Here is a 25,146-nt window from a genome sequence, read left to right as displayed (position 1 = left end):
CTTAAAATAACCCTTAAAATAAAACATGCTTAAAACATTAGCACTTGTTGGTCTCAAAGGTGCTTTCTTTGTTTTTCTCCCATGGGATCCAGGGAACTGGGCAAAGGAAGCTCTGGCTCTTTCCCTCCCTCCCCAGGGGACCAGGAGGGGGAAGAGCCTCAACCAATGAAGAAAATAGAGGTTTTGCTCTGTAGCTCCTGTGCAATTGAGCAAGCCTTGCAAAGCAAGTTGAGATGCAGAAGGAGGCAAGAGGGAGGGAGAAGGAAGCAGACATGAGCCAGTTGCTCAGGGGCCTGATATGGCCTCCAGGCTGCATGTTTGACACCCCTGGTGTAGTAGTTAAGTGCGTGGGCTCTTATCTGGGAGAACCAGGTTTGATTCCCCACTCCTCCACTTGCAGCTGCTGGAATGGCCTTGGGTCAGCCATAGTTCTCACAGAGGTTGTCCTTGAAAGGGCAGTTTCTGTGAGAGCTCTCTCAGGTCCACTTACCTCACAAGGTGTTTGTTGTGGGGGAGGAAGATAAAGGAGATTGTGAGCTGCTCTGAGATTCAGAGTGAAGGGTGGGATATACGTAAATCCTATATCTTCTTCATCTTCTTCAAATTTACTTGTTATGGTGACCCATCCCAGGCTGGCCCAAGGTGGTGTGTTTGTGTGTGTGTGTGTGTGCCTAGGCAAGCTATGACCTTGGCACCCATCTGTTTCAGCATTCCATTTTCTAGAGTGGTCAACCAACAAACATTGCACAAAGGGCACAGCTCTCCCCCTCCCCACTACGAACCCCAAGCAAATGGCATTTCGACAGACATAGCCTTTGCATGCAGAAGTTACATTCCAGCCTTTGACCACCCTCTCCTTCTCCATTACTCCCTCTAATCTCCACAAAGATTTTCACTCATTCACTCTAATGACCATCAGGACATGTTTTACTTGATTAATATCTATGTGCCATGAAGAATAAAATAACAAGCCATGTACAAGATGGAAGATACTGTTTACAGGTTCAGAGCTTGGTTTCCACAATATACAACAGAAGAATGGAAAGGGCAGGGGTGGCCATTAGGGAGGGCTGGCCCAGGACCCCCTTTTGAGTCCTGACCCACAGGTTGAGAAACACTGCCAATACTCATAATGAGGGCTTTTTCTGAGCACGGACGCACAGGAACACAGTTCCATCTGGCTTAGTGTCAGGGGGTGTGGCCTAATATACAGATGAGTTCCTGCTGGGCTTTTTCTACAAAAAAAGCCCTGTGTGATCCAATGGTGCTATCAGGGGGTGTGGCCTAATATGCAAATAAGTTCCCGCTGGACTTTTTCTGTAAAGAAAGCCCTGCTCATAATAGTGACTAGGGACAAATCTGCGAGGCTTAATTGTGCCTTGGCACATCTGCTACAGAAATGTAAACTTATAGTGATTGAAGCTTATTAACCTAAATGCACTGCATCTCTACTATAGTCCTTGAATCTTATTTTGCAAAATAATCCCCCAATTGATTCTGCACATGCATTAGTAGCAAGCGCCCACCAAGAGCTGCAGAATGGCTTTGCCAGATGCTGTTCAGTTCCTCATTCATTCTTGACGAATGGCTTTTAGACCTTTTGAGCCCTCCAGTCTTTGCCCCCTTTCCCTTAGTGTGAGATAGATCAAGATGCAGAGCAGTGTTAGTCTGTCTGTAGCAGCAGGAAAGAGGAAGGGTCCAGTAGAACCAGAAACCAGAAAGACTTACAGCATTTGTAATCTTTAAGGTGCTACTGGACTCTTTTCTACTGCCTTAGGGTGAGGTGTGTTTGGTTGCCTAGCAATCAAACTGTTATGCTATGAGGACTAGGATTAATGTGGTGTCAACCTAAAGGCACTGAGAACACTAGCATGTCAGAGAAATGGATGGGAGAGACCTTGTGTACAACACACATGGGTTTTTTTTTCTATGTGGAGGGATTTTTTCTTTTCCTGGAGGAGAATGAAGTAATGAGAGCTCCTACCTGGGCTCCATCTCATTGAGAACTATGAGTCAAAGACTGATTCTCCACTAGCCTTGCCCCGCTCTCACTCTCCTCTTCCCCGCGGGGCTTCCATCAGATTTCACACAAGGTGCCTCGGGGTTGCAACTCGCTTCAGCCCTTTCACACAGCAAACAGAAACTGGTTTTTAGAGGATCTTGCTTGCTGCGTGAAAGAGACGGAGCAAGTTGCAGCCTCAGGGCAGCTTGTGTGAAATCTGACGGAAGCCCCGCGGAGAAGAGAGTGAGAGCGGGGTAAGGTTAGTGGGGAATCAGTCAAAGTTTAAAATGACGGTCAGATGTTCTGGTTGGCTCACTAGATTCTAAGGGTCTCCTGCAACAAATGCCTTTGAGGTTCACCCAGATGCATGAAGACATACAAAAGGAGAACACTCATAATGTATCCTTCAGTGACCCAGTGAGCCTATCTTTCTCCTGGCCTCACACCTGAGTAACGTACATGTATGCCAACTCAAAGGATGCTGGCTCAGTCATCAGTCTTGTTCCCTCCTGGACTATTTCAGGTCAGCTACTCACCTTGTCTTTTTAATGTTTTAAAAGCACCAAATTAATGGCCATGCACTCAATTACTCATCAGCCACCTGACTTTTAAAAAGGCACAACATCTTTCAAAGGGCATTTTAAAGGTGAAAGGTGAGAGGTTTCTAAAGTGATATCACAGGGCGAACAAGAATTAGTCAAGTCAACTCCCAGCAGCCTCCTTTGCAAACATGCAGAAGCATCTTCCCCCCAGAGTTTGTCCACTGAAGGGAAGAGGTAGATTTGAATGGGACACAGAGAGGCTGTTTTCCACCCTGGGCCCTCCATTCCATGTGTTAAAATCTATCTGTTCCCTCAGTGAAGACTCCATCAATGTGAGAACTCTCCACAGCTCACCTCATAAATTGCTCAGTTATCCCGAGCTCTTACACAGCACATTTGCTATGTCTACATGCTTTCCCAAAAGCACTTCAGAAAAGCAATGGTAGCATTTACCAAGAGAACTCTCCAATGGCTTGTTCCCCATCCCCTTTCCTAAGCAAACTTAACTCTTGTGAAGTTGAGGGATGAGCCAGCAACACCCTCATAAGCTCAACACTATCTGTTGGTCATTGGGGTGTATGGATGTAGAGGGGAAAGGCAAATCAGTGGAAGTAGTAGAAATATAAATTTCCGAGTAGAAATATAAATTTCCAGAAATTTTGAAGCCATGGGGAACAAAAGCTTCTTCATTTTCCCAAGCGAAAATCTGAAATGCTGGGAAACTAGGGATGCCAGCCTCCAGGTGAGACCTGGGGATCCCCCAGAATTACAGCTCCTCTCCAGACTACAGAGATCAGGTCCCCTGGAGAAAATGGATGCTTTGAAGGGTGGACTTTATGGCATTGGACCCCACTGAGGTCCCTGTCCTCCCAGGCTCCATCCCCAAATCTCCAGGAGTTTCCCAATCTGAATCTGACCACCTTACCCCACCCCCCCAGCCCCTGTCAGTGGCCAGGGGAGACCTGGCAACCCTAGGGAAAATTGAAATACACACAATACTTACTGTCCTATCAAACCTACTTTTACTGCTTTAACAACATAAAATGCACTATTTATAGCATACTTAGCATCAGGGATTTTTTTGTAGAAAAAGTCCAGCAGGAACTCATTTGCATATTAGGCCACACCCCTGACACCAAGCCAGCTGGAACTTCGTTCTTGTGAGTTCCTGCTAAAAAAAAAGTCACGCTTAGCATATAAAATTGCAATCTTTGACATATATGTGGAATTTAAGAGTTACAAATGCTTTAGTTTTGTACAGGTAAAATTCTAAGTATACCCAGTATTTGAGAAAAAACTGCAAGCTAATGTACCCTATGCTATTTTAGGGCAAGCACTTTAATTTTTGATATCTGGTCAGCTTTTCAGTTTTTCTCTGAGGCTTTGGTGCAGTTTCTGTTCCACCTTCTGATCGTTTTTTCTTCCTCTTGTAAGGTAGGCCAATGAACTACTTTGTACCCAGTCTGGTGGGTAAATGTGTCACAGTGATTTGAGGGAGAGGCGAAAAGGTCAACCACATCAGGTCCAAAGGAGAGCAGAAAACATGCAACTGTTGAGAAGCAACTGAAGCCCTGCATGGTCCCCTCATGAAGATTTGTATCCCTCTAGGTGCAAAAATGCATCTTGGATGCCTAGCTTGTCTTTGAAAGCATTTTGAGAAGAGAAAATACTGCATAGGAGTCTCCCCCCCCCAATATCCCCCAAATGTCCAATTTTCCCATCAGAAAAAAACTGGGGGGGGGGGGCGGGCAAGCCACTAGGCAAACTAGGCGGCTGCCTGGGGCACTGGCCTTCTGGGGGCGTAAAATCGGGCACCCCAATGTGACCTGGTGATGATATCAGTGCGGGGCGGAGTGGGGACACTAGAAGTTAGCCTTGCTTAGGGTGCCAGACAGTCTAGGGCCAGCCCTGCTGGGGGAAAAACACCTCAGAAAAAAGCAGAATTTTCCATCCACAAAACTCCAGGAGTTTCCAAACCTGGATCTAGCAACCCTACCTTCATCCCCTGATGGTGGCTAGGGTGGAACTGGCAACCCTAGCCTTAGTGGGCTACAATGCCATAGAGTCCACCCTCCAAAGCTTCCATTTTCTCCAGAGGAAGTGATCTCTGTAGTTTGGAGATGAGCTGTCTTTCCAGGGGATCCCCAAGTCATAGAACCATACACCGATTTCCCATTAGCCTTATGCCAGTCTCACGCTCCTCTTCTTCGCAGGGCTTCTGTTGGATCTCACACTATCTGCTCCGGGGCTGCAATTAGCTTTGCCTTTTTCATGCAGCAAACAGAAACTGGTTTTTAGAGGATCTTGTTTGCTGTGCGAAAGAGGCGGAGAGTGTTGCAGCCTCGGGGCAGCTTGTGCGAAATCTGACAGAAGCCCCGCTGAGGGGAGTGAGAGCGAGGTAAGGCTAGTGGGAAATCAGTCATAGAGTTGGAAGGCACCCTCAGAGGTCTAGGCTGGTATCCCTAGCAAGACCAGGAGTGTCCATCTTAAAAGCTGAGGGGGCCTCTGTCACTATCCTTTCTGCCACCAGTTCCCCTCTTGCAAAGACAGATTAGTTAGGAAAGGAGGGTACCAGCAAAGAGGGCAGGCTGACAGCATGTTTGTTATAAGCTGGGGACAAACTTCAGCAGGGTTCTTGTGAGCTCAGCTCACAAAGGGTTCCGAGGCCAGGAGAGAGTGAATCCTCAATTTCATCACAAGAAGCACCCCCCCCCCCCATTCCAAAATTTGAATGCATCAATAGCAAGAAGGCGACTCAGAAATATGAGCAGAGCTGGACCTGAATTGTGATCTTAGGCAACATTAGAGGCATTTGTTCGTTAAGGGGGTGGGGGAGGAGGACACACTAAAACATGAGGGAAAGCGAAGACAACAGGAGACACACACACATACACAGTGGGAAGCACACATCCAGCCAAGTTGTTTTCTTCTAGAAATCTTTTAATTCTTTCTTTTTATTAGTCCCCTTATTACAATGATTTATGAGCAGCACTATTCTTGTCAACAGGTTTGTTTTGTCATGAAAACAGTTGTTAAAACACTTCACAGAAGTAGGAGAGATTAAAAGAACATGCACTCTCTTAGAACTAATTCTTTTTGTTTGTTTGTTTGTTTGACAAAACGTGTGCTTCTCCGGTTCCTTTGCCTTCCCCGATCCAGGTGCCGAGGAAGGAGGAAAAAGAGAGAAAGAGAAAGACGTATACAAACAAGAAAGCACAGCTCAGGAAGAATGTCGTTAGTTGTGGGATAGGGCTTAGTGTGAAAGTTCAGCCAAAATGGCTGCCATGAGAGCCAAGGTGGTACAGCCAAAGGGGTTACCTGAAATGTTTGCACCTGCTCCGAGGCTGGCGCTTTCAGTGGGCAGGACGGGCAGAGGGTGAGCCGTGGTCAAGGACAGCTCTGTCAATGGAGTGCCCATAAAGGATGAGCCTGAAACATCTTCAGAGATGCCCTCCATGAGTGCAGTGGCCACCTCCTCATGTCCATTATGTTCTTCGGCTTCTCCAGTTGGGAAAGAGTCTGCCATGGCCTCAGTGACATCGTCAGGGGTTTCTGTCTCCTCATCAGATTCATCCACTGTCTTAGTGCTTACATCGTATGTCTCAGTGGCCTCCTCAGTCTCATTATCCTCCCAAGGAAGATGGAAGTCATTTGGGTGTCCCAAGTCAAAGCTGGATGTTGCCTCCTCAGGACCGGAAGTAGCAATGGTGGATGAAAGCCAGACAGATCCAGAATGTTCCTCACTGTTTTCTTGCAGAATGGGGAGCACAGTACTTGGAGGTACAGGTAATGATGTATCACCCATCGGTATCATCTCGACTGGTATGGCTGTCCCCTGAGGAACAGCACCTGAAAATTCTGTGTCTCCTGATTCATCAGATTGACTAGGGGAGTGGGTGTTTGCTAGTCCAGAAATGAGCCCATGTTGAGGGGTCAGAGGGGACTGTGTGTCCTTCTGACTTGACTTTAGGGTGGCGACTGTCGCAAAGGCATCATGCAACACTGAATCTTCAGGCTGATGGGGAAACCTGGATTCTTCCAGATCGCTATAACCGACATTGCGATCCACTTGTTCCAGAGGGATGATCTTTTCTTCAGCCACAGTCTCAGAAGTAGATGATGAGGGAGCTTTGTGTACCCCATCAGAAGACCCCACCCCACTACTCGCTTCATGAGCATCTAAGTTAACAGACGATCCAGTTTCTGTACCACTTTCCCTTCCATGTTGCTGAGATGGGACAGGATTCGCTGGGCTGTGGAAGCTGTGGGGTTTCTTCTTGTCCTTAGACTTGCTGAGCTCTGGAGAGACTTTGGGCCATGCCTGAGAATGATGCCCAATAACTGCTTCTTCCATATCTAGCTTGGCCTCCCCTGGAGTAGCTTCTGAAGAGGCAGGTGCATTCTGTTCTTCATCAGGTTCTTCTTCAATCTGCAGACCTGGGTCCAACATCTGATCATCTTCAACACTTAAGGTTTCTTCTGAGTCAGGATGAGGTGCTTCACCTGCAAAATTTCAAAGAACTGAATGAGACTTCAGGAGTTGATTCTCTTCCCCTAACAAGAGGCAAATTTCTCCACCCACCCTTATCTGCAGAATAAGAACCTGTTGATAGGGCTTTTTTTTTGGTAGTAGGAACTCCTTTGCATATTAGGCCACACATCCCTGACATAGCCAGCTCTCCAAGAGCTGTACTAAGAGCCCTGTAAGTTCTTGGAGGATTGGCTACCTCAGGGGTGTGTGGCCTAATATGCAAAGGAGTTCCTGCTACAAATAATAATAATAATAATAATAATAATAATAATAATAACAATAATAATAATAATAATAATAATAATAATAATAATAATAATAATAACAACAACAACTTTATTTTTATATCCCGCCCTCCCCCGCCAAAGGCGGGCTCAGGGCCCTGTAACCACAGATGAAATCTGTGTGTGACCCTTTTCATTTATAACATTGGGATGGATCCAGCAGAAAATGGAAGGAGAGTAATTTTCACCCATTTCCCTGCTAGAGACATCCAACCCCCCATCATGTTGTTCCAGGGGAGGGGGTGCCTGTACCCCAGGAGCTGCATTTCAGGGTGCAACTGAGGAGGAAGCAGGAGGCAAAGAAGTTCTGGACTGCTGATGGAAATCCTTTTCATCAGCAAGAGATCTTCTCCAGGATTTAAGACATTGTGCCTATGTATGGAGACATGAGACAGACCCCCATCTTATGTTAAAACAACAAGAACAACGACATAAGAACATGAGGGGAAGTAGAAATTGCAAATTGCAAAAATTTAGGTTTTGAATGAATCACTTCTTAGGTGGCCAAGCAGGACAGACTTCATCAGCCTCCCAAAAGAGTTTCATTCATTATTTTTCAACTCCAGTGCAGGAGACTTTGAATCAGATGAAATCAGTGTTGGGGGGATAGGGGGTGCTTAGACTTTTCACTGTAGGCTATTAGTATGCTGAAAACTGCCCACTTCCAGCTGGCTTTTCCCTTTGCAGGAACGGGAAAAAATGTGGTTCTGATATATCTTTCTGGTATGTGGGGAAAGTGAGTGTGTGTGTGTGTCTGTGTGTGTGTGTGTGTGTGAGAGAGAGAGAGAGAGAGAGAGAGCACACCACCATCACCCTTCACTCCCCACCCATGCCAGCAAGCAAACTGTGCTACATTGCCGTTTATTTTGGATCTTGGAGGATGTTTCCAGGTGATGAAATGAATGAAAGAAAATGATAGCCCATAGTTTGTCACTGACTAAATGCTATTGACATGTCCACTGTCAGATACCATCAAATGCTAAGTACTCTTGAAATATCAGGGCCAGATGAGTGTGACTCTGGAGCTCCAGGATTGGGATTGCCAGCCATTTTTGTTGGCTTGTATGTACTAATTACTAGGCAGCCTTTGAAGGTTAGTGATATGGTTGTGATAGAAATGATTTTTTTCCCCTTAAAAAAACCTCTTTCTTCTTGTGCTGTTTCCTTAGCTTGCCAACCGGCCTGGATGGGAAAAAAACCCTGTCCCTTTAATAAAACCTTAATTTGTGGGAATGGGCAGTTGAGCCTTTTTTTTATGGCAGGGAGGTAAGTAACATAACCTAGTAAATAATACCCCATTAAAGACGTTAAAAATGCTAGGGCTCTTTAGCTTTGAGAAGCTGAGGGGTACCGTGACAGAGGTTTACAAAATTATGCATGGTAGGGTTGCCAAGTCCAATTCAAGAAATATCTGGGGACTTTGGGGGTGGAGCCAGGAGACTTTGGGAGTGGAGCCAGGAGACATTAGGGGTGGAGCCAAGATCAAGGCTGTGACAAGCATAATTGAACTCCAAAGGGAATTCTGGCCATCACATTTCAAGGGACTGAACACTTTTTAAATGCCTTCCTTCCATAGGAAATAATGAAGGATAGGGGAACCTTCTTTTGGGGCTCATAGAATTGGACCCCCTGGTCCAATCTTTTTGAAACTTGGGGGGTATTTTGGGGAGAGGCACTAGATGCTATACTGAAAATTTGGTGCCTCTACCCCAAAAAACAGCCCCCCCAGAGCCCCAGATACCCATGGATCAATTCTCCATGATTTTCTATGGGAATAAATCTCCATAGGGAATAATAGAGTTCCCAGCAGACATTTCCCTCCCCTCCCCCCATGTTCTGATGACCCTGAAGCGGGGGGAGGGTCTCCAAACCGGGGGATCCCCTGCCCCCACCTGGGGATTGGCAACCCTAATGCATGGGATAGAGAAGGTAGAGAAATAAATACTTTTCTCCCTTTCTCACAATACAAAAACTCATGGACAGTCAATGAAATTGATGAGTGGTAGGTTTGCAAAACCAGTAAAAAATGTAGTTCAGCAGTTTGGATGTAATAGTTTAGAACAGATAATAGAAGGTACCGGTACTTCTTCACCCAAGGAGTAATTAACACATGGAATTCACTGCCACAATAAGTGCTAGCAGTTACTACAAGCATACAGAATTGAACCCCTGGTCCAATCTTTTTGAAACTTTGAGGGTGTTTTGAGGAGAGGAACCAGATGCTATGCTGAAATTTTGGTGCCTCTATCTCAAAAAAACAACCTCCCCGCCAACCCCAGATACCCGTGGATCAATTCTCCATTATATTCTTTGGGAATCAGTCTCCATAGGGTATAACGGAGTGTCCAGCAGTCATTTCTCTCCCTCTGCCCTTTCTGATAACTGTGAAGTGGGGAGAGGGCCTCCAAACCTGGGATCCCCTGCCCCCACCTGGGGATTGGCAACCCTAGCTGAACTACTTACTCCATTGCAGTGGTAAGCTTAGGGTTGCCCGCTCAGCACCAGCAAACGGTGCAGGACAGTGAGGGACAGGGACACATAAAATGTTGTTACTCCAATGGCACAGTGTCATTTCTGGAAAGAACCCAGAAGTGACAGAATTGCATCTGGAGACGTTCTAGGATTCCACTGAAACTCTATGGGATACATCTAGGCTCATTCCAGAAGTGACACTGCTATTGGAGCAGTGGCACTCCCCCTATTGAACACCCTGCCAAGGCTTTTCCAAGCTAGCCTGGAACTCATTTCAAGTGTTGCTGACAGCCTGCAGAGAATATGTCTGGCCCCTTTAATACAAGCTTAATAAGATGCTATTTACCAGGTTATGTTATTTGGCTCCCTGCCACAAAATCTTACTTTGTGAGGAATATTTTTTAACCAAAAAGCAAGAGTATAAATATTTTTTAAAAAATAAAACAAATGCCAACTCCATGAGAACAAGGCCAAATCTTCCAGGGCATAGCTACTGACCTGGTTTTATATTTTTACCACAGGGATATTTGTTTGTTTGTTTTTTTGCTCTACTTCTTACAATTTATGGTTTGTTCATCTCTTGGTTGTTGTTGAGTTATGCTTTTCTGAGGGCTTGAGCAACCTATGTGGCAGAAAAGCCATTTAAATATAAATTGACCTCCCTGTAATTGCCTTTACTCAAAAGCAAATTTGAAACAGGCACTTGTTTGGTCTTTTGGTTAAAAATTAAAAACAATTTTCCAAATCACTGTATTTGAGGAGGAGGACTGTATAGTTAGAAAAGGGGAAAAGCAATGCATGGGACAGGCTTATCAGGTAGGATTGCCAATCCCCCGGTGGGGGTAGGCATTCCCCCAGTTTGGAGGCCCTCCCCCTGCTTCAGGATCATCAGAAAGGGAAGGAGGGAAATGTCTGCTGGACACTCCATTATTCCCTAGGGAGACCGATTCCCATAGTGCATAATGGAGAATTGAGCTGCAGATATCTGGGCCTCTGGGGGGGGCTGTTTTTGAGGTAGAGGCACCAAATTTTCAGCATAGCATACAGTACCTCTCCTCAAAACATCCTCCAAGTTTCAAAAAGATTGGACTGGGGGTCCAATTCTGTGAGCCTCAAAAGAAGGTGCCCCTATCCTTCGTTATTCCAAATGGAGGGAAGGCATTTAAAAGGTGTGCAGTCCCTTTAAATGTGATGGCCAGAACTCCCTTTGGAGTTCAATTATGCTTGTCACATCCTTGCTCCTGGCTCCACCCACAAAGTCTCCTGGCTCCACCCCAATGTATCCTGGCTCCACCCCCAAAGTTCTGAGGTATTTCTTGAATTGGACCTGGCAACCCTTTTATCAGGTCTGGCCTGGAATCCAGCATAAGACCTGGGTAGGGACATGAGGACAATCATCAGCCACTGTGACATCACTTCCAGGGTCATGCTTCTCTGGTAATCAACAGTTTTACCACAAAGTTTCCAGTGATTCCTAGAGAGGCATGACATCACTGCAAGAAAATCATTAATAATAAACCACTGTAACCCTGGCTGTGTATAACTACTTTTGTGTAGTTTTGTTTGTCAACAACATGGAAAAATAATGTCCTGTCATCTTAATAAGACTTAATGGGATGTTATTTACCAGGTGATGTTATTTCCTCCCTTGTTGTTGTTGAAGGATCTGTGACCCTATCTTCCCAGTGGTCCTATAAAGTAGATTTCAGGATTTTGCTGTCCTGATTTGGGTTCTGTGACGGTGGGGAGGGGGGGGCGTTAATCAGTCTTCTCATGTACTGCCTCCCATTCCAATTAGATGGGGGAAAAATAAGAGAGAGATAACTGACCATTTACAACTCCCATCCTAGGTTCATACAGGTCAGGTGAGAGTTTTGATAAAACAAAACAGGTCAGGTGAGAGTTTTGATAAAACAAAACAAAAAAGTGAGGTGAAAGAATAAATTCTCTTCCTGCCATGACCCCAATCCAAATAGGGGCTGCACACACCTGAGGTTTACCACTGAAAGCCACTGAGAGATCCACCCTCTTGGGCTTGGATCATTAGACCTCCTGTGCATAGAATACAATTATTTGGTTGCTAGCCCTTCAAGAGACTTAGCTGGCTTAGTGAAAGATTTTTCTCTGTATTCCAATGGAACAAACACTCTCCAGTTATTATGGCAGGCTTGGAAAACTACTCCCCATGTAACTGTACCCTCCTCAAGATGCAACCTGGCAGTGCTCCAGAGAGGAGACATTCTCTACCTACCAGTCCTGTGTCTCTCTGTGCAACTTCCATCTTTCTCTTTTCCCCCTTCCTGGTTTCTCTGGCCTGGTCTGACATCACAGCTAACGGGACCTGCCTTGGGCCCTGGTGGGGCCTCAGGGGCAAGCGCTGCCTCTTCAGGGGCACTGCGGGGCTGCTGAGCCTCAAGGATGTCCTTTGAAATGGGCACGGAGTAAATGGCGCCTCTGGATTCCTCGGCCACCTCATGCTCCACTTGGGGCAGCTGCAGCTCTTCCATCTTTTCTGTCACAGCCACAATCACCTTGCTGCCCTCTGCCTCGGAGGCTGGAGACTCAGAGAAAGGGTTTGTATCTTCTGTGGGCAGAAAGAAAGCAGGAAGTTATGCCTCTGGACTTTTTCTCCAGGGTTCCTCAAAAAAGAGTGTGGGACAGCTGGCTGGGGCAGGAACCTCACTCTGGTAAAAATTAGACGTGATGGATGCCTTCTTCATGTCTTTTTGCTCCATTCACATCTAAAAGAAGTCTATTTTTAAATAACAAAATGGGTGAAGGAAACACACTCTCTCCCATTGCTTTTCTACTTCTGCCTGCCCCTGGTTCTGCTCATTTCCAGTACTGGAGCTGAACATCTGAAGTGATAGAACATGAGGAGGCAAGGTACAGAGAGAGAGACATCCAGGGCTCTTCTCCCATGTTTCCATTTGTTGTAAAATTAGACACAGACCCTTCCTATTTTACACATGAGTAAGACAAATATATGATGAACAAACTAGGGATGCTTCTGAAATCCTCCTCATCCAAATTCTTTCCCCAGTTTTGGAGACCTGAATTACAGGATCTTGCTTCCATAGTGGAACTGATGTATTGTGTTTTATTTATCGTGTTTTATTTTCAGATTTTGCACGTAAGACTGTGTGCACACAATTCAATGCTTCTTAGATTTCCATCAGCTGGTCTGCAAACGTCCCCTTCCCTGCATTCCTTATGCTCATGTATTCATTGATAAAACACCATAAAACAGCAAAAAGCCCTTTCTTGATGGGATACAGTTCTGTCAAAGTTCTTTGTGTGTGGTGTTTTACCAATGAACTGGAGACTGCAGATGCAATCATACATCACCTCAAGATGACAATCTTTCTGCTGGTTTTTATCTCCCCCCACCCGCCCATTTCTATTTTAAAGTTGGATATGGACATTGATAAAGCACTCTAAAAAAATCTGGATGTGATTTTCAGAATGACCACAGCAAGATAGGGTGGGGTGTTTTACTGTTACATATTGTTAGAATGCTGCCCCAAAGGAATGTTGATGGAAGTACAAAAAAGATCACATAAAGACTGCTCTTTTACAGTGTTTCATAATGGGCAGGGGGGGGGGGAGAGGCAAATGAGGTGAGGCAACAGAAAGTAGCAGCAAATCACACGTGATCCGATTCTGGAGTTCATTTTAGAAATTCTCCTTGTTGAATGGGAATTAATGAGAAATGCAATGCAGCAAAATTTCAGGATAATAAAGAATGGAACAGTGGAAATATTACTTCAAGACCAGTTTTTACAACCCTTTTCCAAATAACTGAGATATTTTAATTAAACATTTGCCTTCCTCCTACCGATAATATAGCTGATGCCGTCATATCTAGTTTAGCTGGTCCTGAAGCTTAGAAATCTCAGTTAATAAAATATAGCTATTAAAGAATCTAATTCTAGAGAAAACTCTTAATAGTCCGATTAAACATAACTAGTCCCCCAGGTCTCCAGGCTGTTGCTGCCTGGTTCAGAATTTCACTGCCTCAGTGGATTTCATTAAAAGAAGAGAGCGAGAGCATGCACCATCTCATCTTGGATGTAAGTTTGCACTTAGTTTCTTGCCTGTTGCAGATGTGTGTTTATGAGCTGGCGGTTCAAGGAATGATTTGTCAGAGGCTAGCTTGGTGAGTATATAGGGCAGAGCCTTTACTGAAGTTGGTACTGCTCCTGTAAAACTCGTTTCCTACGGAAGTCTGCCTGGCCCCAGTCGCTTTAGGAAGTTAAACAAGTTGGGTTTTTTTCCCTGCAAGATTTTAAATGAGTGTTGACTTTTAAAAAAAAAAAATTATCACTCGCTTTTACATGCTACTTTTATGATCTGTATGTTTTCATAATCACGAGTGAAAATTTGCCCTTCTATGTAACCAAGACCATCTGCACCCTTCTGCATGTGGGACTTCAAAACAGCAACTAGGAAAAAAAAATTCAACTGTTTTCCCCAAACCTCCCTCACAGGGTTCTTGTGAGAATAAAATGGAGGAGATGAAAATGAAGCAAACTGCTTTGGGTTCCCACTGGGGAGGAAGGTGGGGTTTCAATGAAATAAATAAACAGAGACTTCTGTAGCTCCGTCTCTCCACCCAAGTGTTCTGCGTATGAATGGTTAAGCATCACACTCTGGTAATTTGAACAGCCCTTTTGAAGTTTAGAAGGTTTTATATACTCTTAGAGAACTCTTTCCTTAATAGATTATGACTTCCATGAAGTTATCTTTCAAGCTCTTTAAGATCCTAGCAATGCCCACATACATACATAAGAGTTGTCAAGTCACAACCAAATTACAGCAACCCCAGCAAGGGGCTTTCCAGGCAAGTGAGAAGCAGTGGCGGTTTGCCATAGCCTTCTTCTGCAGAGCCCTCCTTGGTGGTCTTACCAAGTTTGGTGTAGTGGTTAAGTGTGTGGACTCTTATCTGGGAGAACCGGGTTTGATTCCCCACTCCTCCACTTGCAGCTGCTGGAATGGCCTACAGTTAGCCATAGCTCTTGCAGAGCCGTCCTTTAAAAGGCAGCTTCTGGGAGAGCTCTCTCAGCCCCACCCACCTCACAGGGTGTCTGTTGTGGGGGAGGAAGGTAAAGGAGATTGTAAACCACGTTGGGACTCTGAGATTCAGAGTGAAGGGTGGGGTATGAATCCAATCTATTCTTCTTCTACCATCCAAGCATCAACCCTGTTTAGCTTATGCGAGCTCACAAGGTTGGGCTATACCATGTAACCTTCCCAGCCAATGCTCACATAGCAGAGGATTCATTTTTCAGGAGATTTTTCATGATTAAAGCTCCAGTGCTTTTACAACATCCATCTTGAGCTAGGAGTAATCTTGGTTGGGCACAGTTTAAGGTGATTTCAAGCACTGCCATTTTCATGGCAGGGTTGTGGGGGAGCAGCTACTACTGACTTTCTTTTTAAACCAAACATTTAAACACAATTGCTTATTCTTTCCATATTGGAAGCAGTCACAAACGGAAAGGTCTGGTTTTGAAGGGAAAAAAATATTAAGCAGAGCAAATCAGACTTTCATGTAGGGATGCCAACCTCCAGATGGGACCTGGGGATCCCCTGGAATTACAGCGGATCCCCAGACTACAGAGATCAGTTCCCCTGTAGGAAATGGATGCTTTGGAGGGTGGACTCTATGGCATTGTACCCAGCTAAGGTCCCTGTGCTCCCTGGCCTCCATTCCCAAATCTCCAGTAGTTTCTCAACCTGGTTCCGGCAACCCTACTTTCCTGTGGGTCATCCTTTTCCATGAATCCAAATTTCCTGTAGCCAAGGAACATCACCTCATCTCTGCAAGCTATGCCTCTCTTAAAAGGCATGCTGCAAGATGAGCCGTTATGTGTTTCTCTTTGTTCTGTCCTCACTGGGTTTAACTCCTGCACTGATGAAAAGTTAAAAGCACCTTCAAGGACAGGCTTGCAGGAATAAAGGCTTGCTGAAGACGATGCTGTAGTTGATAAGCACAGTAAGCATTTTGCAAAGCTCAAATCATTTTCAGACCAACAGTGCCTCAGTTCTAGCACTGCAACTTAGCATCAATGTTTAAACTAATACAGCTTCTATCCCATTTGCAGTATCCTGATGCTCAGAAATGAAGGAGGGGGAAGTTTTCCTGTCAAGGAAATAAGCAGTGGGAAAAATCCTCACCGGCTTAACTGAATTTCCCGTTCTCTGAAACGGCATTAAAAAACAACAGGGAGATGCTCGTTTATTTTCTATTTATTTATAGTATTTAAAGCATTTCCATGGCACCTTTCCACCCAATTAAGGATTGCCAAGGTAGCAAAAATGTTACAATTCTTGAAATACACTGTATATCCTCGGTAACTCCATCTTTATTACAGGCTGCTGCTTGACTTTCCAATGCCTTGAGTTCTGTTGACGGATGGCTGTTACGTCACTCCCAAGAGAATAACAGTTGTTCTCATGCTTGTTAGCAGCTCTTAGCCTGACTCATCCTAATGGCTGGGATAGCTTGATCAGTGATTTCTTGACTCGTAGCCAGTAATTAAGGTATAAGATGCTTAGTTTTAGTGATGCATTTCATCTTGAGGTCTGGCTAAATTTTGCTGTGCGTGTGTATGTTGGAGACTCAGCAGATGGATGCTTAGCCTGCTATTTCTGTAAACATAATTGTTGTTTGTTAAAATCTCTTTGGATCTTGCCTGCTGTTTCCTTGGGATTTCTGCAAACCTGGAGCTCCTGGCCAGAGAACCAAACACACTCCTGTTCTAAAGGGTCGTTCTTTTTATTTTTATTTTAAATTTATTTACTTTATTTATATCCCACCTTTCTCCCCAATGGGGATCTAAAACAGATTAAATCATTTTCCTCTCCTCCGCTTTACCCTCACAACAATCCTGTTAGGTAGGTTAGTCTGAGAGTGGGTGACTAGCCCAAGGCCACCCAGCCAGTTCCCATGGCATGAATGGGGATTTGAACCTGGATCTAGTCTGACACTCTAACCATTGAACATATGAACATATGAACATATGAACCTGCCTTCTACTGAATCAGATCCTTTGGTCCATCAAAGTCAGTATTGTCTTCTCAGACTGGCAGCGGCTCTCCAGGGTCTCAAGCTGAGGTTTTTCACACCTAGTTGCCTGGACCCTTTTTTGGAGATGCCAGGGATTGAACCTGGGACCTTCTGCTTCCCAAGCAGATGCTCTACCACTGAGCCACTGTCCCTCCCCTGTTACACCATTACACCATACTCATTAGCCACACCACCCAACCCTTCACACTTTGCTGACAGTTCAACTCTGCCTGCTTTGTTAGTTTACTGAGAAATATCTCAACTAACATTGAATTAAAAGTCAATGGTCTGATGGTTCTTTTGGCTTAAAGATGTGTTTGAAAAAAATGGCCTATGATAGTTCATCAGGATTTTAGAATACACCTCAGCAGCTGCCAAGTGTGAAATGGCAAGCTGTGCACTGTGTGTATAGCACCTGAGCTATCAAGCGCACACATTGACATAAATATCAGGTAAGAATGAATAAAAGGAAGTATTTCTTCACCCAAAGGGTGATTAACACATGGAATTCACTGCCACAGGAGGTGGCAGCAGCTACAAGCATAGAGAGCTTCAAGAGGGGATTGGATAAGCATATGGAGCAGAGGTCCATCAGTGGCTATTAGCCACAGCGTATTGTTGGAACTCTGTCTGGAGCAGTGATGTTCTATAGGCTTGGTGCTTGGAAGGGGGACAACAGTGGGAGGGCTTCTAGTGTCCTGACCCCACTGATGGACCTCCTGATGGCACCTGGTTTTTTTGGCCACTCTGTGACCCAGAGTGTTGGACTGGATGGGCCATTGGCCTGATCCAACATGAGAGCCAGTTTGGTGTAGTGGTTAAGTCCGTGGACTCTTATCAGGGAGAACCAGGTTTGATTCCCCACTCCTCCACTTGCACCTGCTGGAATGGCCTTGGGTTAGCCATAGTTCTGGCAGAGGTTGTCGTTGAAAGGGCAGCTGCTGTGAGAGCCCTCTCAGCCCCACCCACCTCACAGGGTGTCTGTTGTGGGGGGAGAAGATATAGGAGATTGTAAACCGCTCTGAGTCTCTGATTCAGAGAGAAGGACGGGGTATAAATCTGCAATTCTTCTTCTTCTCTTATGTTCTTGTTTGAATTAAAGAGAAGATATATTCATTCCCAACTCAGAGATTTTAACAGGAACAGACTTTGGGAACAGAGTTCCACTCAGAAGAATCCTAAGGAATTCCCCCAAGAGCAAAAACAAAGATTAAAACAAGAACAATGATTTTCATGGGGCAGGAACCAGAAAATTCTGTCATTCTGTGCCTGTCAGGCTGCTGTTACTGTGAGGCTGCCTACTCCTGGCTGGGAATTTGTGGAGATTTGGGGGTTAGGCCTGGGGCATGTGAAGTTTGGGAAGTGGGGTATAAAGTCTACAAAGCAGCCATTTTCTCCAGGGGAACTGATCTCTGTAATCTGGAGATCAATTGTAATTCTGGGAGATCACTGGGCCCCACTTGCTGGCTGGTAATGCTAATTTACAAGAGCAGGGCTTGGCTCAAAAGCTGACCCCGCCCCCTACTGAAAGTTTAACTATCTCAAAAGGTGGATAAGTTTACCTCTGAAACAATACACATCATATTTGCTGTGGGGATCGGGGAATCCAGTCTGATTGCGGAAGAGGAAGATAGTCTTGACTCCCGGCATGTTCCCCCCACACTTCTCTCGTGGGGTCACGATTGGGTAGCGCACACTCCCATCTGCCAGCCACCCAGGGTTACAATGGTCCAGCCCCTCATTCCATGCTGCATACAGCTGGCCTGTTGTTGCTATCTCTGCTCCCAGAGAGCGACACTCGGCTTTGGCCTCTTCCCAAGTGAATTTCTCTTGAGAGCTCACCACAAACAGCTCTCCTGCAAGCAAAGATAAGCCAGCCATTCATTTCTGAAAACAAAACAAAAAATGCCCAAGCCTAATTTTTTTTCTTCCAAGAACCCAGCCCATGAGAATCCTCCTGAAGAAGCAAGTTGCCCACTTTTAGTTCTCAAAACCCCATGCCAATGAACATGCCTAATTATTTCCCAGCAATATAATTACCATACAGTTCTTCGGCGTAGCAATAGACATCGTACATATCTTCTGGGTCCACTACACCGTAGTTACGAACTCCAGGGAACCCATCCATGTCTCCATAACAAGCTTCGCGAGGGGTGTGTATAGGGTATCTAGGGATAAGAACAGTGCTTGGGTTTTGTTGGCTTACAATGCACATCAGTCTATCCAACATAAGCAAGACAATCCAAGGCTAGATTTGACTGCAGTCCACCATTTTGTGTGGAAAGTCATGATGGTGGTGAAGTTTGAAATTAGCAGATACAAATAATTCAGTTTCAAAACCCCTCCCTGAGTCCATTATGCATGGATAGGATTGCGAACTTTGGATTGGGAAGTAGCTGGAGATTTTTGGAGTGAAGCCTGAGGATGGGAGGGTTTGGGGAGGAGAGAGACTACAGTGGGGTATAATGCCATAGACTCCACCTTCTACAGCAGCCATTTTCTCCAGATGAACTACTCTCTATCGCCTCTACCACCTTACTATTTGTGCCTATACAACACTTGATTCACAGGCTCACTATTGACGTTAGCCACATATCACTGTTTCTTGACTGTTATCTCGATAATTTTTGTGTCTTTGTTTTTACCCAACACAGTATGGGACAAGACTATGTCTGGGCAGAAGAACAGATAGTGGTGGGATGAAGTTACTTAACCTTATTGCCTCTGTGATTTTCCAGCTCAAAATCAACCTTGCCTGACCGGCTTCTTATTCTCGGTGGAAAATTATAGGAAAGATGTGGGGCCTACTGCTTTGGATTTGTAGTTTTTTTTAAAAAATAGAGGAAACGCTCTGCTTAAAATCCAGTTTGAATCTCTGTCTCACCTACCTGACAGTTTGGTCTGCTATCCAGCCTGCATCGCACTGCTCATAACCACTGAGGTAGGCAGCGTACAGCTGTTCCGGGGTTGCAATCTCAGCATCTATCCTGGCACATGCTTCCTGGGCCTTGGCAAAGGTGTATGCATAGCGGGAAGAGCCCTCCCGGTAAAGAAACACAACTCCTAGAAGTCGAGAGAAAATTATTAATAAAGATAAGTTTTGACAGTGGGCCTGTGAAAGGCCCTTTTCTCAATCCACATACGCTAGTCTTTTTTTTAAATCATGGCTAGCAAAGTGCAATAAATTAGGCCTAAAACCTGAGGAAGAAGATTCTGAAGCAAGCCAGAGTTTCAAAAAGAAAAGAAAAAGCCTCCCTCCTGTATGTCATTGACCTGCCCCATGATTCCCAGCACACAAGAATCACAGGAGAATAAGCTGACAGCCAGCATAAGATGAAGGGAGGGAGGACCTCACTTCCAACACAACCCAGAGGTGACAGTGTCATACCAGGGTGATGCGTTAAGCACTTGACACCCAAACTCTATTTCCTGGAGTGTTTTGTTCCAAGAGGTTTTTGTTCCCCAACTAGAATGATTAAAGGGTTGCAACACTTTTCCTATGAAGAAAGGTTAAAACGCTTGGGGCTCTTTAGCTTGGAGAAACGTCGACTGCGGGGTGACATGATAGAGGTTTACAAGATAATGCATGGGATGGAGAAAGTAGAGAAAGAAGTACTTTTCTCCCTTTCTCACAATACCAGAACTCGTGGGCATTCGATGAAATTGCTGAGCAGTCAGGTTAAAACGGATAAAAGGAAATACTTCTTCACCCAAAGGGTGATTAACATGTGGAATTCACTGCCACAGGAGGTGGTGGCGGCTATAAGCCTATGTTGCCTTCATATCTTTAGTTGTGGTGTGTATCCGTGTGAGAAGTTTTGCCAGGGAGAATCAGCATTATTTCTACCTCTGCAAATAGTGACCTATATAATGTTTTTCTCAAGGTGTCTCTGAAACAGGAAGTGGTTCTTTTCTTGTACTCTACAATCATTCTACTTATAGAAATTGACATTTTCCTGCTTTCCCTTGCCACCATCACCTCTTTTGATACCCCAAAAGGCATTGCTGATAGAAGGTATCATCTCACAGGCAAAATTCCTGCAGTAAGGAGGTTGTTTCAGGGGGTTGCAATAGGTAGGAGAACAAGATTGCCCCTTCTCCCCCTTCAGTCTATATAATGGTTGGAGGCTGCAGCTGCCTGCATGGGGGACAATGACCTTGGGCATGGTGCTTGAAAGGGGAAATCTGTGGCTGCATAGGCATAGGGCTAATTATCCCCTTCCTTCCATGCATGGTTTCTTTCATAGAAAAAGCCCAGCAGGAACTCATTTGCACATTAGGCCACATACCCTGATGTCACCATTGTTTCACACAGGGCTTTTCTGTAAAAAAAGCCCAGCAGGAATTTGTTTGCATATTAGGCCACACCCCCTGATGCCAAGCCAGCTGGAACTGTGTTCCTGTGCATTCCTGCTCAAAAAAACCCCTGCTTCCATGGATCTTTCCCAGTAATTACTCCCAGAGAAGGAGTGAATGTCTACAGAGAAATCATTTGGTTTGCATCTTACAGTTTGCATCTTGAATTCTGTTCCTCCCAACCAAACTTTAGAAAGTGAGCAGTGTTACCTTTCACCTTCACCTCCAGAAGGTCATGGCCATCTTCAATCCCATGTTGCACATCACAGCGGTAGACCCCAGAATCATTAGATCGCAGTTCACTCAGGAGCAAAGTGGCATCTGTCGGTGAATCCGGATAGAAGGGAAGGGATACTCGGTCACGATAAGCTTCGTTTACCTTCACTTTGAGGCCCCGAGCTACCAGGATCTCAGCTTCTCTCCCATCTGCCATGAAGGTCCATTTAACACGAGGTGCCCCTTGGGCAGGCTGGCGCCCTGCCGTTCTGGAAGTGGGCAACGGGTGCAGATAGGTAATATGGCAGGGGATGGTGAGGCTGCCAGAGAGCACAGCTCGTACTGGTGGATGTCTGGGAATGGAGACTCGCAGCACTTTGAGGTCATCTGTAGGGGTGAAGCAAACAAGTAAATTTACTACAAAGCATAACTTCCTTAGGTTTCCACCTTCACTTCTTGGCAGCTTAAAGGGCCACCACCAAAATTGATTTCTCTACTGAAGTTCCTTTAATTGGAACCCTCAACAGCTCTACCACCTGAGTGTCAATGAAATAATGACGCAAAATACATCTGAATGTTGCATTTAAATGCTCTTCAGTGAACATAGATGCACTCCAAATGAAGTATTGAGGACTACAAGAGAAAACATTAGAGATTCTGAAGTAAGATAAACTGAAGTAAGAGGTATCAGCTACATATTCCTAAAAATAGCTCAACCATCCCTCCCCCCCCCCCAAAAAAAAATCTTACAGAGAAGGCCTATAAGCAGTACGTGGTTGCCAAGGCCTTCCCATAAGATCACTGACCTCCAGAAGATCTCCCAGAATTACAGTTCATCTCCAGACTACAGAGATCAGTTTCCATAAAGAAAATGACTGCTCTGGACTGTGGACTGTATGGCATACCCTGCTGAGGTCCCTCCCCAAACCCCTCCTTTCCTGCCCCCCCCCAACTCTAGCGTTGAGAGTGATCTCAAAGGACTTTTATGAAAACTTCCTCTAATTTCTTTTAAAGTGAAACTGAACATCCAGAGAGGGGACCTGAAAGGGTCAGTGGCTACATTTGTCAAAATTTTGCTTTTTCTCCAGTGACCTTCATTCATCCTCACAATAAGCTGTGAAGCAGACTAAAATGAGAGAGAATTACAACCGTTCCCCTAAAGAGAATGGTTGCTGTGCAGGGTCGACTCTATGGCATTATCCTTGACCCATCCTCTCCAGGCTTTACCCCAGATCCCCAGGAACTTCCCAACTCTGTGTTGTCACCCCAAGGTACTATCCAAAAAGAGAATGATCCCATGACTAGGGGTTTTTGTTCCACATAAACCAAACCAAAAAATACCTGAAAATTCACTTATCAGTCATGGAGGTGTGCAGCTTCAAAAAGGCATTTAAACGGGCCATGATCCCTTTTAATGCCTTTCCCCCTCCACTGGTTTCAGTGGAGGATGGGGGCACCTTTTTGGGGGGTCCATAGAATTGGACCCCTAGTCTAATCTTTTTGAGACTTGGGTATGGGTTTTTTTAGGAGAGACACCAGCAGCTATGCTGCAAATCTGGTGCCTCTACCTCAAAAAATAGCCCCCCCTGAGCCCCATATACCCTCAGACTGATTCTCTGTTATGCCCTATGTGATAATGGTCCCTAGGGTATAATGGAACTGGGGGGGGGGGGGGAATTAGGTTTCCCAAATACTTCCTGAATCTGAATACCATACTGATATTGGGATTGGGAAATACCAATATTTTTCAGGTTCAATATACTTCTACCTATGACCTGCTAATTACATCACCCAGCCCTGAAAGTAGGGTTACCTGTGCTTTCTCTGGAGAAGGGGAACGTGCTCACAGAAACAACTTGGGCAAATGCAGAGAATATCAACAGGATATGAGCCATTCTGATTTCTGTTAGAGAGAGGGGATAAAATAAAATAAATCAGAGAGAGAGGGCGAAAAATTGCCAAATCCCAAGCAAGTTCCAAAATGTTTCCATGTACACTGAAAGAAAGCAGAAACTGTATCCATGAAGATAGAGGACTTACCCTATTTGCAAAGATTTCCAAGTTCAAACTCCTGGCTTTTCATTCTAGTTAAAATGTGCTGGATGAGACAGAAACAGCAGATCTTTGTCATGCAGATCTAGCCTGCTGTTGTTTCCAAGGTACAGCAAATGCATTAGGAATCTTCCATTTTTCTGTTCTTTCTTTCTGAATTTGGTATAGAGCACTTTGCAATATGTAATTTACTTCAGTAGTCAATTCCTTCAGTTCATTTGCACCTCCCCATATGTTACACATGCAAACTCATTAAAACACTACTAAATCTTGATGGTATAAATAGCTATATTAGCATCATTTTTCTGTGTAAAACACCTGTGTGCATTACTAAAAAATCACACACTTGTCTTGCTATGACCATCCATTTAATCCTCTCAAGAATGCTAATATTGCTGGTGCATGTCTGTTCACCCATGTGCATTGGTAGAATAAAGGATTAAATGTGAACTGAAATGTGTGGCAAACTGTGCATACGTCAAATCCAGAACTGAATTTTAATGCAGAACAAAGCATAAATAAATCAAAATTATGGAATAATGAATAGAATGGGGGGAAATCCATTCATCCCTCATAGGGTGGAACATCCTGTTATGTAATCCTTCACCTGCATTCCAAAATCCAGACTAAGGGATGATTGTTCATAGTGGTCAGGAGAGTACTCTGTTTTTGGTCAGGGGTACTCTTTTCTTTATAATTTCCTTCAAATGTATCCAAAGATTAAATGATGGATAAATTATGGACATGAACGTACATATGGAATGTTTCAGCCATGCTGGCTCCAGATGTTAGTAAGATCAGCAAATGTATTTATTTATTTAAACATATTTTATGTTGCTTTTCACCCAAATAATTGGTAAGATGTTGTCATGCAGCTTTTGTTTGCAGGTCCAGCTTCTGTTTGCATGGTAGTATTATGCAAACTTATTTGAGCAATACAAGACAGTTCTGCAGGTTGACTTGGGAAAATGCTCCCTCTGTAGCTAATTTAGCTCTCTTTGCATCTGACTGATCTATGCAACCTGATAGCCAATGGAATGCACAGACAGCAACATAAACTGGGAGCGCTGGATTGGGAAATACTTGGAGATTTGAGGGGTGGAGCCTGAGGAGGGCAGGGTTTAAGACACAATGCCATAGATGCTTAGGGATTGGTCCTTGAGCTATGGCCCTTGGCCACTTCTCCTTTGCTCCAAATTTATCCCCTTTTGTTTTCTTTGCTTTGGTTTCATCTTTGGTACCTGATAAGAGAAACCAACGTTCTTGGCCTTGTATCCAAGTTTCCTTTTGGTGCAAGGCAGTAAGCTGCCAATAGGCCATTGAAGTCTTGCTTGCAAATCAACGGCTGTCAAAGAAAATGTCAGCCAGCAAAAGACATTTCACTGGCACACTCTGTCCCTTCCTTGCTCCTCTGTCTGGAATAAGCCTCTTCTCAAGGGCAGAGCATGTTCTGTTTTGGTGACCTTTCTTCCATGACCGTCTGAAGTACTTCTGCATGATGGAACTGGTTTTCTTTGCTTCATTTAACAGTATTTCCTAGATATTTTAAAAGGTTTGGCTTGGCTCATAACATTCAGAACCTTTGGCATTTGAAAAAAGATTGTTTCATCCCAGAGCCC

General features: G+C 44.7%; 1 protein-coding gene across 3 annotated transcripts in view; it reads right to left on the bottom strand.

Annotated features, from left to right (window-relative positions):
* The window catches only part of BCAN (brevican), a 66,213-nt gene that overhangs the window by 14,851 nt on the left and 26,216 nt on the right, over window positions 1-25,146 (bottom strand). The window contains exons 2-8 of one of the 3 annotated variants that reach the window (XM_060253712.1): window positions 23,289-23,378; window positions 21,470-21,862; window positions 19,792-19,966; window positions 18,944-19,071; window positions 18,466-18,759; window positions 12,083-12,415; window positions 5,863-7,047 (exon numbers count right to left, since the gene is read on the bottom strand). In XM_060253712.1, the coding sequence (XP_060109695.1) occupies window positions 5,863-7,047; window positions 12,083-12,415; window positions 18,466-18,759; window positions 18,944-19,071; window positions 19,792-19,966; window positions 21,470-21,862; window positions 23,289-23,370 (2,590 nt within the window). In that variant the 5' untranslated portion in view covers window positions 23,371-23,378. The remainder of the gene's footprint in view (window positions 1-5,862; window positions 7,048-12,082; window positions 12,416-18,465; window positions 18,760-18,943; window positions 19,072-19,791; window positions 19,967-21,469; window positions 21,863-23,288; window positions 23,379-25,146) is intronic. The other 2 variants (XM_060253721.1, XM_060253731.1) reach the window with 2 other exon arrangements.

Source organism: Heteronotia binoei, chromosome 1, assembly GCF_032191835.1.
Source record: "Heteronotia binoei isolate CCM8104 ecotype False Entrance Well chromosome 1, APGP_CSIRO_Hbin_v1, whole genome shotgun sequence".
Lineage (NCBI taxonomy): Eukaryota > Metazoa > Chordata > Lepidosauria > Squamata > Gekkonidae > Heteronotia > Heteronotia binoei.
The sequence above is the reverse complement of the archived record's forward strand: the minus strand, read 5'-3'. Positions and strand labels throughout refer to the sequence as shown.